Source organism: Lagenorhynchus albirostris, chromosome 20, assembly GCF_949774975.1.
Source record: "Lagenorhynchus albirostris chromosome 20, mLagAlb1.1, whole genome shotgun sequence".
NCBI classification, from domain to species: domain Eukaryota; kingdom Metazoa; phylum Chordata; class Mammalia; order Artiodactyla; family Delphinidae; genus Lagenorhynchus; species Lagenorhynchus albirostris.
In genome coordinates this window covers 41560716-41578012 of record NC_083114.1, presented here as the reverse complement: position 1 = coordinate 41578012, position 17297 = coordinate 41560716, and the positions used below count along the sequence as shown (strand labels likewise).

At 50.7% G+C, this 17297-nt stretch overlaps 1 protein-coding gene across 1 annotated transcript; it reads right to left on the bottom strand.

The window, feature by feature from the left end:
• Positions 1-14950: 14950 nt before the first annotated feature.
• ARL4D (ADP ribosylation factor like GTPase 4D) lies at positions 14951-16884 on the bottom strand. The gene is made up of 2 exons (XM_060136125.1): positions 16811-16884; positions 14951-16244 (listed from the first exon to the last, which is right to left on the bottom strand). The coding sequence occupies exon 2, from the start codon at positions 16147-16149 to the stop codon at positions 15547-15549; it is 603 nt and encodes a 200-aa protein (XP_059992108.1). The 5' UTR covers positions 16150-16244; positions 16811-16884; the 3' UTR covers positions 14951-15546.
• Between the last annotated feature and the right edge of the window lie 413 nt (positions 16885-17297).

Genomic DNA, 17297 nt, shown 5'->3' with positions numbered 1-17297 from the left:
GAACTACCTTGCTCTTCACCCATGTTTTTATTTGGGGTCATCATCCTGTAGAAAGAGAAGTCCTGTAGGCAGGGTGATTAAGGCTGGGGAGTCATGCACCCTGCCAGCCTCCTCCACGTACCAGCATCCATCAGCCTAGGGAAAGACGGGAGAGCATATGACCGCCTGCACCTGGGAGTGAGGGCTGGGGGCTATGGAAGCTAGGACTTCCCTTCAGACGGGGCAGACGGTTGCTGCTTGGTGAAGGCTTGCTATAGTCACTCAACAGACACACGCACACACACACACACACACACACACGAAACAGGCTTCTGCCTCAGGTGCTTGTCAGACCTTCCTTAGAAGAGGACCCTCAATAGCTACTGGCTGGCTGAATGAGTGCATAAGTGGAAGGACAAATATCTGATCATATTTGCAAAACACTTTACAGCTTACAAACCCTTGTCACGTACCCCAGTTCATATAATCCTCCCCAAAGAATGATGAGGTGGGTGTCACCGGAATCCCAATTATATAAATGAGAAAACTGACTCTCAGAGAGTTAATGTCAACTTTTCAAGGTCTCACAACTGATTAAGGGCATTTACTGAATAAATGAATGAATGAATGAATGAATGAGTTGGGGAGCCAGGATCTGAAACCATGTTGTTGTCTCGGAACTCGGTTACTCTCTCTACCATATATGATGCTACTCTCCTCGTGAAGAATTAAACAGAGACTCCTCTGAGGAAGGGAAGTTGGAAGCAGTAGTAAGAACAAGTCAGTGCAGGAATGTCACCTTCTTAGCCGATGCCTTGGAGGGCAATCACGGAGAGAGTGATCTGCCCTCAAAGCTCACTAAGCTCTAGCTCTGGCAGCCATCCCAGACCACACTGGCTTCTGTGTTTTATCTACTTACAGACTCACCCCCTTGGACTGTGAGCAGCAAGCCTTGTTCATCTCTGTGTCCCCAAGCATCTGGCATCACCCAGGTAATGACTGAATGAATGAGGTATGCGGAAGATCCTCTTTTCTTTTCTAGATCTGTTTGTTTGTTTGGCCGCACCACGCAGCATGCAGGATTTTAGTTCTCACGCCCCCTGCAGTGGAAGCGCGGTGTCTTAACCACTGGACCACCTGGGAAGTCCTGAGTCCACCGATATCTAGGAGGCTTAAATATCAACAGGGCAATTTCAACTTTCAGAGAACAAAAGAGGACAAGTACATCCCAGCTGCTCTACCCCAGACGGCCCCAAAGAGCTAAATTTTCTTTCTCCCTCAAAAGGGCGCACATAGCACACTTCCACCCACGCCTTGGCTCTCCCACAACGCCCCCCCCCTTTCCACCTCCCTGCAGACTGCCGGCTGCCACCACCCTCCCACCCAGCCCTCTGCTATCAGAGCTCTGAACACCCAAAAAGGAAAAATGATTTGTGCTGAGTGAAGACAGAGCCAGGGAGGAAGGGAAGGGCTGTTCTCTGCCAGCTGACGTTCTGCAGACCGAGCTGCCTGCATCTGTGCCAAGGGTGTGGCCACTGGCAAAATCTGCATGAGACGGGGGAGGGGAGAGAGAGAAATGTACTGATTCCTACAGCACATCCGGAGCCCTATCTTAAACTGTCCCGAATTGGCCTCCCCAAGAGGGAGGATGAGATCAAAGTCTCACCCATGATGAAGGACAAGAGGTCATACATTCATTCGACAAACATTTACTGGGCATACTACGTGCCAAGTAGCACCCTCAGTACAGGAATGCAGTTGTGAAAGACAGCATACCTGTCCTGGGAAATGTCGCACTGGAGTGGGAGAGACAGACAAGTGAACAGGCAGCAGCGCTACACAATCAGAGGAAAGGAAGAGACAAGCACAGGACACAATAAGAGGTCAGAGGAGGGGCACCTCACCCGGACTCAGGAGTGAAGAGGTAGTCAGAGAGTTGGCCTGGAGGAGGTCACACCCAACACCCTGAGTTGAGAAGAATGAGGAGGAATTAGATCAGTGAACATCGAAGGAGAGGCATTGCTAGGCAGCAGGAACAGCCTGTGCAAAGGCCTGGGGCTGACACAGAGAGAACCCTGCTGGCATGGGCCATGATCTGGTACAGCTGAGTGAGGAGAGAAGCAGAGGAGTGGTCAAAGTAGGAAAGCCTTTGTCACAGATGCTAAGGACTTTGGATGTTGTTTTTAAAGACAGCTGGGCTTTCATCAAAAGGTTTAAGGGGAAGAGGTGACTGATCAGATTTGCATTTTAGAAAAATGAGTCTAGCAACCAAGTGGGGAAGAGGTTCCCAGGGTGCAAGATGGGAAAGTAAGAGACCACTAAGGAAGCTACGGTCATAGTCCAGTGAGAAATGGTGAGGACCCGTGCAGTAGAAACTAACACAACAGGGACTCCCCTGGAGGCTCAGTGATTAAGAATCCCCCTGCCAATGCAGGGGACACAGGTTAGATCCCTCGTCCAGGAAGATCCCACATGCCGCGGAGCAGCTAAGCCCGTGTGCTACAACTACTGAAGCCCACGTGTCTAGAGCCCGTGCTCGGCAATAAGAGAAGCACCAAAACGAGAAGCCCGCACACCGCAACGAAGAGTAGCCCCCGCTCGCCGCAACTAGAGAAAGCCCGCGCGCAGCAACGAAGACCCAACGCAGCCAAAAAGTAATTAATTATTTTAAAAGAGCAATCTTTAAAAAAAAACGAACACATTGTAAAGCAACTATACTCCAATAAAAATTAATCAAAATAAAATGTAAAAAAAACACCCAAATATCTATGTCTTAATTTTTCTATTTCCTACTCATTTAGTAAAGTAAGTCATGGAATTAAAAAAAAAAAAAAAAAGGTGAGGACCTGAATTTAGGGCAGTTCTGAGGGGAGGAAGAAGAAGACACAGATCTGAGAGGTATTTAGGAAGTAGACTTATTGGACGTGGTGACCAGCATGGGGAGATGAGGGTGGGGGAAGGGAGAAGAGGATGAGGCCCAGGTCCTGACTTGGGTGTTCAGTGAATCAGATGAGGAGACCTTGAACAGAGATGGGGAATCTGGACGGAGGAGAAAGTTTGGACTGGAAACAGACGAGTTCAACACAGAGTCTCTTGAGTTTAACACGATGTCTCCTGCAGACATCTGGCGGGGACATTCAGCATCGGGCTGGAGGTAAGGTGTGGGGCTAGAGATGAACACTTGGGAGGCAGCGTAGCTGCTGTGGTTAAAACCATGTGTGTGGATGTGATCGCTGAGAAGAATTTGCACATCTGAGAATGTGTAGACTCTGTCTTCCTGTCCCCAGGCAAAACGGGCTGAGATAACATAAATGAAACTGCTTGGCCTGACACGTGGGTCAGAACAGAGGCTCAGTAAATCGCAGCTGAATGAATAGAAGGTCAATAATCAGGAATAATCATTTAGTCTAATGTTCTGCTTCCAAACACGATCAACATCATCCCCCTCTTTCTTGCAAAACTTTCTATCCTATTGTCTCTCTCTTTTTTTAATCCTATTGTCTCGGGATCCTGAGAATTGGGAAGTTCTTCTAATGTGCACCTCACACACATTCCTCCTTTCAGATTCCAGTCCTTGAGTCCTGATCATCTTGCTAGCTATATTCACCAGCTGCTCACCCTCTTTCCCTGCCTCCTACACTCTCCCTTTGCTGTTATTTTTAAACTGTTTTATTTTCAGACAGTATTCGTCACAGCCATCGGCTGCCTATTGGAGGTATGTTCATCGAATATTGTATTTGTGTAGTTAAATCATAACTTTCCATAGAGGAAAGCAATGACAGAAATAATCCAAAAATGATCAATTTTAAATGACTTCTAATTGGGTTGGGAAGCTGCTTCAGTCCTTGCATCTGAATATGGGTTGGTTAGATAACGCAAAAGTCAAATTCAAGCAAAATGGCCATATTAGGGAAATTGATACAAGAGGAACTTGCCTAGAAACTGACCAATTGTTCCATCCCAAGGCCTTCAACGTGGCACCCAGCCTTCTATCTATCCACCTTTCTATCCACCCATCCGTTCCATCTATCCATCTTCCCATCCATCTGTCCTCCAAATCTATCTGTCTGTCCACCCATCCAACTATCTATCTAAAAACATCTTTAGAATGCCTGCTGTATTCCAGACACTGCACTAGATGCTGAGGGATATGAAAATAAATGAGACCTGGAACCAAGAATCTTCGAATCCAAATGTGGGAAAAGACCCAAGATTAAAAATAACTCAATCTTAGAAATGTTCTAAAAGAAGAATTAGAAGACATAACTCTTTCTAGAGGAATCAGGGAAGGCTTCATAGGAAAGGGTCTTGAAGGAGGAGAAAAATTTGGAGGTGCACAGTTTTACCTCTCACAGGGATACAGGGCAGAGGGGCAAGACTTACACCCCAATGTATAGGCTACACCTGGGCATGGGGAATCGAACCACAGGACTTCAAACCATGTCACTTCTCTTGACCCCAGTATATTTACCATTATATCAAAAGGGTTGTAATGTGGTTTTCTAACTCTGCTCCACTGAATGTAGAGCAACAAGCTGTCTCAGTTTGCCCCAGTTTGAGAGATTTCTCGGGATCTGGGACTTTTGATGCTAAAACAGGACAGATCCAGGATGAGTTGGTCACCCTAATTGAAGGGTGACCCTTACAGATACCATAGGGAGGTCACAGAGGCAGGAAGTAGGGGAAGCAGGACTCAGGGCAGCGGACAGTCCAGGGGGCTCAGAGCCCCCACTTTCACTCTCACTGTATCAGTCACAACTTTTTTTGCACATTGAGTTTCTCTGTTAGATTTTGTTGGAAGAAACATTGCAACTACTTTTTAAAACGGCTTGAAAACCATTGGACTAAATGGTCTCTAGTGTCCCTGCAGTCTTTTGAAATTAAAATTCTGTTATCTATATGGGAGTTCCCTGGTGGCCTAGTGGTTAGGATTCTGGGCTTTCACTGCCGTGGCCCGGGTTCAGTCCCTGGTCGGGGAACTGAGATTCTGTAAGCGTCACGGCATGGCCAAAATATATATATTTTGGGGGAGGGTAGGGGGGGAGTTGATTTTTCTCTCTCTCACTTCTTTCCATCATTCCACCTCGTATTTTTTCCCTTTGTCTGATGAGATGCACAGGGGACTATAAGACAGATATAAGTATTTTGGCTCAAAAATCTTCCTTCCTATAGGACTTTTAGAGGCTATAAAATAAATGAGAAAATACTAAGCTAAATTAACATTGAGTTTTAAAATCCATAGCATTCCAAACCAGCCTGCGGAAGGCATCCTTCATTTTATACCTTTCTCCCTCTCCACCCAGTACCACTGGTTCTGAAATTACATCTCAGGGGGTAAGTTCAGGTGTTGGGGGACAATGAATCAGCCTAAAGAATCCCTTCTTGTTTCTTCGGGGTGGGGCCGCGAGCTGAAAGGGGACCAGGAGAAGCAGTCGGAAACAACATCCCAGCTCCTCCTCCCACCTCGGCTCCCTCTAGCAGCTCTAATTGAGGCCTGTCACAGGGAGAGAAGCCAGCTGCAAATTGCATTCATCAACGAATTACCGCAGTTACAGCCTCAACCCCAGCCTAATGGGGGCGACTCGTCCGGTCAGACGGTCCCTTCCTCTGATTCAGAGCAGCCAAATTCTTTGGAATGCCAGGGTCATTTTCCCTGATCCAGACCGCACACTTTATCCTGGCCCTACACCCTGCCTTCAACCAATACATCAGGAAGGATGGATGTTCCCCCAAACTTCTCCGGGATGCTTCTATCAACTGAAGTTCACCCAGCAATCTAGGCCCGATTCCCGCTGCTGTCCTTTTTTCTTTTTTTTTTTTTTTTATGGCAGCATTGGGTCTTCGTTGCTGCGTGGGGGCCTTTTCTCTAGTTGCTGTGAGTGGGGGCTACTCTTCTTTGCGGTGCGCGGGCTCCTCATTGCGGAGGCTTCTCTTGTTGCAGAGCATGGGCTCTAGGCGCGTGGGCTTCAGTAGTTGCAGCACATGGGCTCAGTAGTTGTGGCTCGCAGGCTTAGATGTTCTGTGGCATGTGGGCTCTTCCCGGACCAGGGATCGAACCTGTGTCCCCTGCATTGGCAGGCAGATTCTTTATTTTTTTAAATATTATTTTATTTATTTATTTGGTTGTGTCGGGTCTTAGTTGTGGCAGGCAGGCTCCTTAGTTGTGGCTCGAGGGCTCCTTAGTTGTGGCATGTGAACTCTTAGTTGCGGCATGCATGTGGGATCTAGTTCCTCAACTAGGGATCGAACCTGGGCCCCCTGCATTGGGAGCGTAGAGTCTTAACCACTGAGCCACCAGGGAAGTCCCACCTGCTGCTGTTCTTTAAGTTGACTTTCCTCCAGATGTGGTCCTGGAGAGAATTGATTTGCTGACAGTTCAAGGGCCTGTTAAGAATGCTTTCCTTGTTGCCAGAGGGCCAACTCAACTCCTCCATCCCTCCTGCCCTCCTTGATGACACAGGGCCCAGGTTAGGGTGAGGTTCAGATGAAACCTGTGGAGGTGTAGTGCAAATGTCACCTCCCAGAGGGATAAACATGTGACCACACTCACCTGTCCACAGCTGCTTCCTCACTCCCCTCCCTGGAACTAGCAATCCTGGTTTCAACAAGGTGTGTGTGTGTGTGTGTGTGTGTGTGTGTGTGTGTCAGAGAGAAACACATACCACAGGAAATCCACGTGCTAGGGACAGGAGGATGTGGAGGGCATGACACTGGATCCCTCTGTGTGACCTGGGGTATGAAAGAACAACCAAATGCCCTCAGAGAGTACTCTTTCCCTTGCTTTTTTTTTTCTTAATATTTATTTATTTGTTTGGCTGCACCGGGTCTTAGTTGCATCAGGCGGGCTCCTTACTTGTGGCTTGAGGGCTCCTTATTTGTGGCACATGGGCTCCTTAGTTGCGGCAGGTGGGCTCCTTAGTTGCGGCTTGCTGGCTCCTTAGCTGTGGCATGCAAACTCTTAGTTGTGGCATGCATGTGGGATCTAGTTCCCTGACCAGGGGTTGAACCGGAGCCCCCTGCATTAGGAGCACAGAGTCTTAAGCACTGAACCATCAGGGAAGTTCCCTCTCTCCCCTGCTTTTTGAACGAGAATTCTGGCATCTCTACAAACAGGGCTGTGCCAGAGAAAAGGAAATTTCAGAGGTCAGTCCATCCATCTCCCAGCCTCTGGCCAGAAACAATCATCTCTTCCTTTCTCCCAGTCCCTGTTTGAATTTGGGAGGGGTCAAGGAAAGGAGGTTTCTTTTCAGTGCTGAAGTTTCTAAGGAAGCCAGCCCAGATCCCCCACTTCCCTTCCAGAGAATGTATCCTGTGATGTTTAAGTAGGAGTCAAGCCTTGAGAATGAATTTCTCCTGAACTGTCCTTGCTCCACAAGAGGAGGCAGGGATGGATACACCCAGTAAAGAAGTCGCACAACAGAAGTGATTTGAGTCAAATGTCCCCTGGGACACCAAAGCTTTCTGTCCAGGGGAACGGGGGTTCAAGTGACCCATTGGCAAGGGAAGAGGTCAACAGGGGTGACCCAGTACCCCAGCTTCCTGGAGACTCTTGAAGAAACTCAGCATTTCATCCTGAGTTTCAGAAGAGAGAAGGCAGATCAAAGGCAGGAACCAAGGACAGTGGGGGTAGGAAGGGACCAAGAAACAGATGGAGGGAGAAACAAGGTGCGACAAGGGCAGTTAAGGGCTGAGGTTGAGGTCCAGAGTGAGAGTAGAACAAGGACTGGATTGCCAAACAAGGACAGCAACCAGGGCACTGGCCTGCCCAGGTCAGTGACTTTTTTTGTCTCTCGGTCTACACCCTGAGTGGTGCCCTTGATGCCTGCCCAGGCCCCTCTGCTGGCTGTGAGTGTTGGCTCCAATGACTCCAAAGGCTCCCAGTGGCCCCTTCTCTGGAGACTTGAGCAACCAGCAGCCAATTAGCTGACTGATGGGGTATGGGGGTGGGGGTACCTACCTCAGGGAGCTCCTTTCTGTGGTCCCAGTCTCCATCCAGAGCTTTCCTACAGGGTGAAGCCCAGATTAGACTCCGGCTGTGAGAGGGGGTCCTTGCTTAGCCCCTCCCCTACCCCATCCTGCTTCCCTTCCTCCCCTTCTCCTGAGACTTTGCCCTCAATAAACCACATGCCCCTGAATCCCTGTTTCAGGCTCGGCATCAAGGAAACCGGATCTAGAACAATTTTGTGCACAGGTTACACCTTTAGCTCCAGCACCTAGGATGGTGGGTCAGTGCCCAATAAGGCTAAATCTTATGATATTATAGGTGATTAATTGAAAAAATACATGACTGATTGAACTAATGCTCTGGGTGGGAGATAAGTGGGTGAGGGTTTTTATTGCAGAACTGCCCTCCCCCACGTACACACACACACACACACACACACACACACACACTCACACACACGCAGTGTTAACCTGATCCCCGTGGCTCATCCCGTCTGCATATAGGCCACCTGCTTATGTTTGTGCAAACTCAGGAGCAGATAATCTAGTTGGTGGATTACCCAGACCCCCAGCTGGCATCTTCCCCTTCAGTATCTCCTGCTTGAGTTCTCTTTCTGCTCCAACACCTTTTGGGGGTTGGGAGAGGGTTGGGCAGAGGAAGGCAGCAGAGGAGGGCAAGATGATGAAACTTCAGTCTGTCAACACTGTTGCTGCTATCTCAGCAGTATGATGAAAGGTCAGAAACTATTGGGTAAAATCAGGATAGGAATTTTCTGTGGACTCCAGGTAACTGGGCTTATCGTGAAACAGACAGTTAAAGAGCTGTTTATAGAGTGAAAACACCCTAAATGGAGCTACAAAATCACCTGCAAAGTAATCAGGTTTGGATCAGTGAGAATCATAGTTTGATAAGGTGTTTTAAGATAATCTGAGAGACTTGCATGGCGGTCCCGTGGTTAGGACTCCTCGCTTCCACTGCAGGGGGCCTGGGTTCAATCCCTGGTTGGGGAACTAAGATTGCCACGAGGCCAAATAAATAATAAATAAATAATAACTTGAGATATGCAAAGTCTTGACCTATCCTGAAAGCCTTCCAGGAAGGAGGTGAGCAGATCTTTCACGCTGTTCAGTCCTCCCTGTCGAGAAGACCCTTCTGTAACCTCCCCTCCTTCTTCCAGATTGCCGCAGTTTGGTCTGTTTCTCTTCTGATTTCGGCAGAAAGGAAGAACAATGGCTCTCCCCTTCTTTTACCCATAATGCTCCTTCCCCCAAATATCTGGACCTGCATTGTCAATAGAAATAGAATGCGAACAGCAAATGTCATTTTAGAATTTCTGGTAACCACATTTTTTAAAGGTAAAATGAAGCAGGTGAAATTAATTTTAATGAAGCATTTTATTTAACTCAATATATCCAAAAATTCAACACATCTATATAAAAAAGTATTCATGAGATGTTTACATTCTTTTTTTCATACTAAGCCTTCAAAATCTGTTGTGTATTTCACACTTACGGCATGTCCCAGTTCAGTTCTCTTACATTTCCCTGGTTCAGTGGCCACGTGTGGTTGGTGGCTGCCATATGGGATAGCACAAGTCCAGACCTTGGGAGTCCCTTCCCCAGCACCTGCTCTGCACTCAGCTCCTCTGGGGTGGGAGGCAGAGAATGGAAATCTAGATACAGTTCGACTATCCTGGGGTGACCTTGGGAGGAGCTGGGAGAGGGGAGTGGTGAACAGACTCCAGGGAGCATCCCAGGCCAGGCAACTAATTACTGGGAAGGGAGGAAGGAAGCTGTGTCTATTAAACCTCAACCTCAGATCTTTCCTCCTGAGCAGTAGGTAGGGCCAAGAAAGTACTTCCAAGCCCATGGTCCTCCAAGTCCTTAGTTAATCAGAATACTTAATTCCAGTTCCTTAATCTGCTTCTTTTCCCCACCTCCTCCAGGAAGTCTTCCCAGATAAACTCCCCAATCTTATTTGATAGTTTCTTTCCTGAGTACTGTCAGCATTTATAGACTAAAACCACTTCTTCAATGCGGTGACACCCCAACCCTCCAATCCTTGAGTGGACACCCCACATTCCATAGATATGTGATGATCACCTACTGTGTGCCCACCACTGTCCTGGGGATAGAGTGGTGTGCAAAATGGATGAGGGCTGTCCTGCACAACGTGGAAATGAATGCAGACAGTAAACAAACTTGAAAACAAAACAAGGTAATTTCAGAGAGTGATAAGATGAAGGGAGAAAGATCATTAAGGAGTTCCCCACACCCACCTTGTACCGAGGACCACAGAAAGTGAACCAGAAAAGATCTGATATTGTGTACTCAACCCCCTCACTTTATAGATGGGTAAACTGAGGCCAGGGGACAAGGAAGGGCTTGGTCAAGGTCACAGAAGTTGGTGGCAGAGCCACGTCTTACTCTGAGGTTACTTTCTGAGGTGCTGCCTGGTCAGAGTGGTGGTTCTGTTCCTCCCCCATTAGACTGGGAGCATTCCAGGGAATGAGCAAGCACTTCTGCCTTCTCTCTCCCGAGGGATAAGAGTCAGCATCTGGAATGGAAAGCAGCGAGTGATCTTATAAAAACAAACACAATCAAAATCGCAAAACTTCACTTTCAGCAATCTTTAAAAGCCAGCTGTCAGCCCCACCCTCCTCCACCAATCTCCACCAGATTTAATAGGAGGGGATGGGAGGTACTAAGGAGATACACTCTCCTGCCTGCCTCACTCCCCACCATCCCGATCCACCCAGGAGGGGCATAGACCCAGGATTAGCCCAGAGGCCTGAATGAACTCAACAGAGATGGAGCCCCAACAACCCAGAGTGGCCGAGGGATATGATACTTCACACTTCTGCTTCCTGTTCCAGGAGTCCATGAGCTATAGTAGCTGATGGGGGTCCCCACTAGGGGAGTGGGGGAGGTCCAGGTCCCCAGCCACCCTCCTTCAGGCTCAGATCTGTTCTCCATGTTCCCTTCACAGCCCACGCTCCTAATCTCAGCCGCACTCCCTCCCTGAGCCAAGTCCCGGGGATTTATTTCAGGAGCTGTTTCGCCCACTCCGCCTGCCATCTGTGAGAAGCTGGGTGCTAAGGGAGTCCTCACCATCTGCCCACCTCCGCCATCAACCAGGCAGCCCCGGGTGGGGCTCAATCCCCAGGCCTGCAAATCCTCTACCGTATCGCTGGTGATTTTTTTTCTTACCTGCCATAAAGCAGGAGCACTGTGATGTCTACTCTCGCACCCTAACCCCCACACACACCCCTCGGCTTGAAGACGCCTTGAAATTTGAGGATGGAGGATGATGGGGCTGAATTAAATTCACCCCAACAGGGCTTCCCTGGTGGCGCAGTGGTTGAGAGTCCGCCTGCCTATGCAGGGGACACGGGTTCGTGCCCCGGTCCGGGAAGATCCCACATGCCACGGAGCGGCTGGGCCCGTGAGCCATGGCCGCTGGGCCTGCGCGTCCGGAGTCTGTGCTCCACAATGGGAGAGGCCACAACAGTGAGAGGCCCGCGTACCGCAAAAAAAAAAAAAAAAAAGTGTACCCTTTGACACAACAATTACACTTCTAGGAATCATCTTACAGGAAATCTCCCCGCAGTGTACAAAGAAATATGTACAAGGAAGTTCATTGCTGGGGACATGCTGTGGATTTAATTAATAAATGAGGGCCCATTCATACAATGGAATCTCATGTAGTCACCAAAAAGAATGAGAAAATCCATATGTCCTGACATTGAATTGTGCCCAAGATATAAATGAGAAAAGCAAAACTACAACAATATGCCTGAGATAACCCCATGTGTCATTCAAATATATATATATATATATATATATACTATTTGTAATATACGCAGAGAAAAAATATCTGAAAGATTATATGTAAAAACCTGTTCACAATGTTTAGCTAGCTCTGAAGTTTAGACTATGGGGCTCTCCATTTTCTAAGTTTCTAAGTTTCTTTTACAACAAAGACCTATTACTTTTATAATCAAGTGAGGAAGGGGGGAACTATTTTTAAAAAAAATTTTTAAAGGAAGGAGGGAAGAACAAACACCCTCCTCTGTCTTAGCCAGAGGAAGAGGTTCCATGACACCCACCCACAAACTCCCCAGCCGTGGTCCTGCAGATGGCCTTGGAAACGATGTGTGGCTATAGACTGCCCATTCCCTACAGCCCAGTGCGGGCCTGGGCTTTCCTTACTGCCTTTGCTCCCTCCCCTCCCACTGGCCTCCGTTCAGAAAATGCCCATGTTGGAGAACAGGCTGTCCTGTGTGCTCCTAAGTGCTCCAGTGGAACTCAGTGCTTCCCAGGCCCTGGTTGGAGGTGTCCATCTCCAGAAAGACTTGTTATGACACATGGTCAGTGTGAAAGGAGGGTGGGGACTTCTGGCCAGATCTGAGGCCAGAGCTCTGCTGGGCTTTGAAGATAAAGCCCCTGCGCGCCTCAGGAAGGGGAGTGGGGGAGTGGAAAGCTGGTCCCTAATCTAATCAAGGCAGGGAGGGAGGGAAGGAGGGGGAGGTCAGAGCTCTGAGGTCCTGGACTTGCTCCCTGTCTCCAACCTCCTGGCTGTCTGCCCAAGGGAGTCCAAAGAGCTGGCCTGGGAGGAAGGATCTGGACGCACCACTAAGTAGCTGTGTCCTCGGGCAAGTTGCTACCCCCTTAGGGACTTCTTTCCTCCCTTTTTGCTACTTTTTCTCTTCCTTGAGCACATGCAGCATGGGAGGACTGGAGGGGGGGTGGGAAGGTGAGCGACCACGGCCATCTTTGCCCTCACGAGGGCTTTGGGGAAGCACAGGGCACCCAGGAAAAGTGCACTCCATCTGGATTTTACCATCCAAACTGTGCAAGAAGAGGTGGCTGGGATGGGGGGGGCGGTGGCTAGGGGGGCTGTGACTGGGGGGGTGCCGCTCAGAAGGGAGCCCCAACTCTGGGACCACTGGTTTCCTTCAACGTCACCTCACAGGCAACCAGCCCCTGCCCCCCCTTAGCCCCTAGACACCCCCGGCCCTTAAGGAGCCTCTTCCTCAGCACCCATCTCAGGGTCTCCAAGAAATTCTCCTGAATAAAGAAGCTGAGACAAAGAAACTACAACCTACCTGCGATCCTGATCCCACCCCCATCCCAAGCAACTGGCCCAGAGTTCAACACGCCGAACCCCTGAGGTCATCCCCTCCCTCCCAGCCCTCCATCCCTTTGATGGACTAAGGATTATTACAAAGCTCCAGACCCTTACCCTGCCAGAATGTGGCTTTCTAATCAGAATGCCCCCGTGCTCCCCTCTCCCCACAACGCTTCAGAGCACCTGGCTTCTCCATCTCACTTGTCGCCAGCACCCCCCTTCCTCCACCCCCCAGGGGGTCAGGGCATGAGCCAGGACATTCGCAGGTCTCCTGTGGACCATGGTCCCCACCCAGGGCTGGAGAGGGGTTTGGGGGAGAAGAGGGGAGCAGAAGACAGTTCTAATAAGATAGGGAGGGAGGCTGATTGGCAGAACCATGGCATCATGGATGCCTCTCTGCTAGGGGTGGGGGAGCACCTCTGCATACATAACCCCCAAATCCAGAGACCTCAGTCCCCCAGGTGACTAAAAATGGAGAGAACGTGTCCTTGGAGATTTTGAGACAAAAGAGCAAAACTGGGGTGGAATGGGGAAGAAAGATCTCCCAGCAAGACCTAGGATCCTTCCAGCCAGGTCCTCCCCAGCCTGTTCCTGGGCTGCAGAAGAGGACTCTACCCTGAGGACTGGGAGAGATGAGTCACAGGTGTGGGTAGAGGGCGGCCAGGTAGCACGTGTCCCCAGCAGAACCAGCCCGGCAGCTCTGTCGAGGAGGCCCCAGCACTGACGCAGACCTGGGCACCCTTCCGGTTGGATGCACATCCACCCCCGTCCTGCCAGCCACCTTGAGGGCCGGGAGAAGGGGCGTGCACGGGTGTTAGCAAATCTGACCTGGCCCGGACTCAGCAAATTCAGCTTCTGCCGGCTGGCTAGGAAGAAACGAGTTCCTTAGGAAGGCTCCCCCAGGATGGGGCTGCCAGCACCTCCCCTCCCTCCCCAGGTCCTTTAATCTGATTCTGGAGCAGGGACTCTGAACATGCTCTGGGGATCCTATGTTTGCACAAAGGGTGGGCATGGGACCGGGGGACTGGAAAAAATTGTGCTTGGTTTTTACTTACGACTCCCACTCAGATTAGGAAGATCTAATTGTCCTCAAACACAGCTGGCCCTCGTGCTGGTGAGGTGGGCGTGGCCCTGAAAGTCTGGGCAGGGGTATTCAGGCTCTCGCGACACTAGCATTTTATCCTTACGATCACTGCTAACATTGGTGGTCTATGTGGCTATCCAGCCGTCCTCACTCGCACCAGGCTCAAACAGCTACTAGACTTCCCCTCTCTTGGGAATAGCTGGACGACTCATGGCTTAGTCACAGGTGCCTGGCTGGTTCAATCCAGCCCGGGCCTCCCCAGCACCAGTCACTGCCGCTGTTGCCAGTGAGCTGCAGTCAGCAGGACTGAGCACACAGAGGTGGCTTAAGGCCAGGAGGAAATTACTTTCCATTCTCTCCACATCCCCCAAGATGTGTATTGGGGTTGGGAGAGGAAATCAGACTAACCACCTGAGTGCTGCGGACGGGGCAGACCTACCTACATAGACCTAAGAGGTGTCCCCAAGGGCAAGGACCTAGGAGCAGCTCACAGCAGCAAAACCTGAAGTTAAATCTGCAGGGACCAGCTGGGATCGGGGGCAAGTCAGAGCCAGAGGAGGAGGGGAGGGGAGGAAAGTGGAAGAAAGAAGGGACCCAAAAAAACCTGGCAGAGATCAGGCAATAGCATGGGGTTATTTCAACTCTCTATAATCCCCACCAGCCCGTAAACACACAATCTAATTTTTTAGAAAAGTGCTTGCTTTGCAAATTCAGCTTCAAGATAAGTCCCTCCTCCCCACCCCTGCCTGCCCATATAGAAATCTTGGACTAACCCTGAGGCTAGGTAAGGAGAGGAAAATGCCAGACCAAGGTTAGAGCTACAACATCATCAGTCTTTAATAACTTATAGGCAAATGCTAAAAAATCGTTAATAATAATAATACAGAGGACACACGTGGCTTATAAAAATGGTTGTGAGTCTACAAAGGTGGGGAGGAGTTCTCGGCACTTTCATACAAAGAGAAAAATATAGACTATTACGACTGGCACCCCTAGAAAAGCAACCTGGGGAGACCCCTCAGTTGGGGGGAGGGGCAAGAGCTAGTTCTCGTTTATTCCACATGCATCCTCCAAGAAACTCTCCTTCACCCCCAAACACATCTAATCAAAAAGCCAGAGAAGAAAAACAGGAAACAGGGTCGAGGTAGAGTCAGTTTACATTTAAGCCTCCACAGTCCTGCAGCCTCCACTTCTCCAGAAGTGAGGATGAGGGAGAGATGTGAGAAGACATCCCATCTCCCATCGCCCACCCCAGTGCTGCCCCAAAACAGGACCCCCCCGGTGTGCTCCTCGGTCCTTCATCGAGGTGAACAGGTCCTTGCACCCTGGGGCTAGGTGAGGGGCCACAGGCTCCACCTGGCTGTCCAAGTGTGCAGACCCCTACTGGTGAGGAGGGGGCAGCCTCAGGTCACCGTCTCTTCTTGCCTGTCCGGACAGTCTTCTTTCTCTTGAGGATCATCCCATACAGGCGCTCCAGGCCTGGCTGCAGGCCCAGCCCGTCCACAGCACTGCAGCCCTGCACGTGGGTGAGTGGGGCAGCAGCCAGCTCGCCGACTGCCAGCCTCTTCTCCACCTCGGCTGCGCTCAGTGCCCCAGGCTGATCCTGCTTGTTGGCCAGCACCAGGACAGGCACACCCTGGTTGTCCGAGGCCCGGCTGATTCGGTGTAGCTCCACCTTGGCCTCCTCCAGCCGCTCAGCCTCAGCGGCATCCACCACAAACACCAGCCCGTCTGTCCGGCGTGTGTAGGAGCGCCACAGTGGTCGAAGCTTCTCCTGCCCCCCCACATCCCACACTTGGAAGGTGATGCTACGGGACCCCCCCAGGGGCACCCGGATCTTCTCGGTGTTGAAGCCTTTGGTGGGGACACTCTGGACAAACTCTTTGAACTTGAGGCGGTAAAGAAGGGAGGTCTTTCCAGCCGAGTCCAGCCCAATGACCACAACGTGCAGGGCCTGGAAGTGAGGCAGGAAGGAGGCGGTGGGCGCCATCTCTGTCAAGTGGTTCCCCATGTTGAACACTGGCTAAGGTGCAGGTCCTGGGGCTCACAGTACAGGCAGGGAGGAGGCCTTGAAACTGCAGGCTCTGGAGACCACAGCTGGGCTATCTGAACAGGGAAAGGTCATGCGAGAAAAGAGGAGGAGATGTTTAATAATAAACATGAAATTTGCAACTTCTTGATCATTTCCTAAATCAGCTGCTCATTTTTTTAATTCCTTTTTTTTTTTTCTTAAAGCAGCTGCAGGTATAACAGAGGCTCTCCCCCCTCCCTGGTGGCCCTGACAAGGGCGATGAGACCTACAGAAACCCCCAGGTCCCAGGACACTGAGGTTGGGGGAAGAGACCTCGATTGCCGGACAGTCAGCTTCTGCGCTTGTGGCGAGGTAGCAGGCATCGCGACCCATTCCCCAGGAGAGAATCCTCGGGGGAACGTGCAGCTGGGGGGCAGAGGGCCCAAATTAAGAATCAGGGTGCGGGCGCTGAGACCGGAGAGTGAGGCCCACTCCCACCCGCCTTCCACATCCCTAGGCGGTTGACACAACCCTCCTTACACAGAGACCCCCTCCCCACTGCCCCGCGACACTCCACTGCCCGCCTTCCTGCGATCGCTGACTCCAGCTCCTCCGGCCCCGCACCCGGATCGCCTCGGCTCGGCCTGAACAGCCCCTTTACCTTCCGACAGCCGCGCTCTCCCCGCTCTCCTCCGGGCCAGCCCCACGAGGTTCCTAGCCGGCCTCCAGCCCGCTGGCACTGCGGAGCGGCCCGGGGCACTCTGCCTTAAAACCCGCGCGTGACGTCACGTGGTGCGGGCCAATCAGCAGCCCTGCGGCAGCGAGGCGGGGCGGGGCGGGGCGTGGAGATAAGCGGACTGGAACCCGGGCCACACTGTGATGGACGTCTGGTCAATTGGTGACCGTTTTATTTGATCTTTTCTACCATAATCTAATATTTGGAATTAAACTCGGGATAAATCCGGGATGGAAGGTGGGAGGGGCAAAAGGAACACGCGTGGCAGCGTTTGACTAGGGAGGAGAGGTGAAGAGCGTAACACTCTCAATACCACCACATCCCCCTCACCCAGGCAGAGATATCCACCCCACGTATACGCTCCCTTGGCCGGGTCCACTCGAGAGATGCTGACAAGGCTTCCTCCTTTATC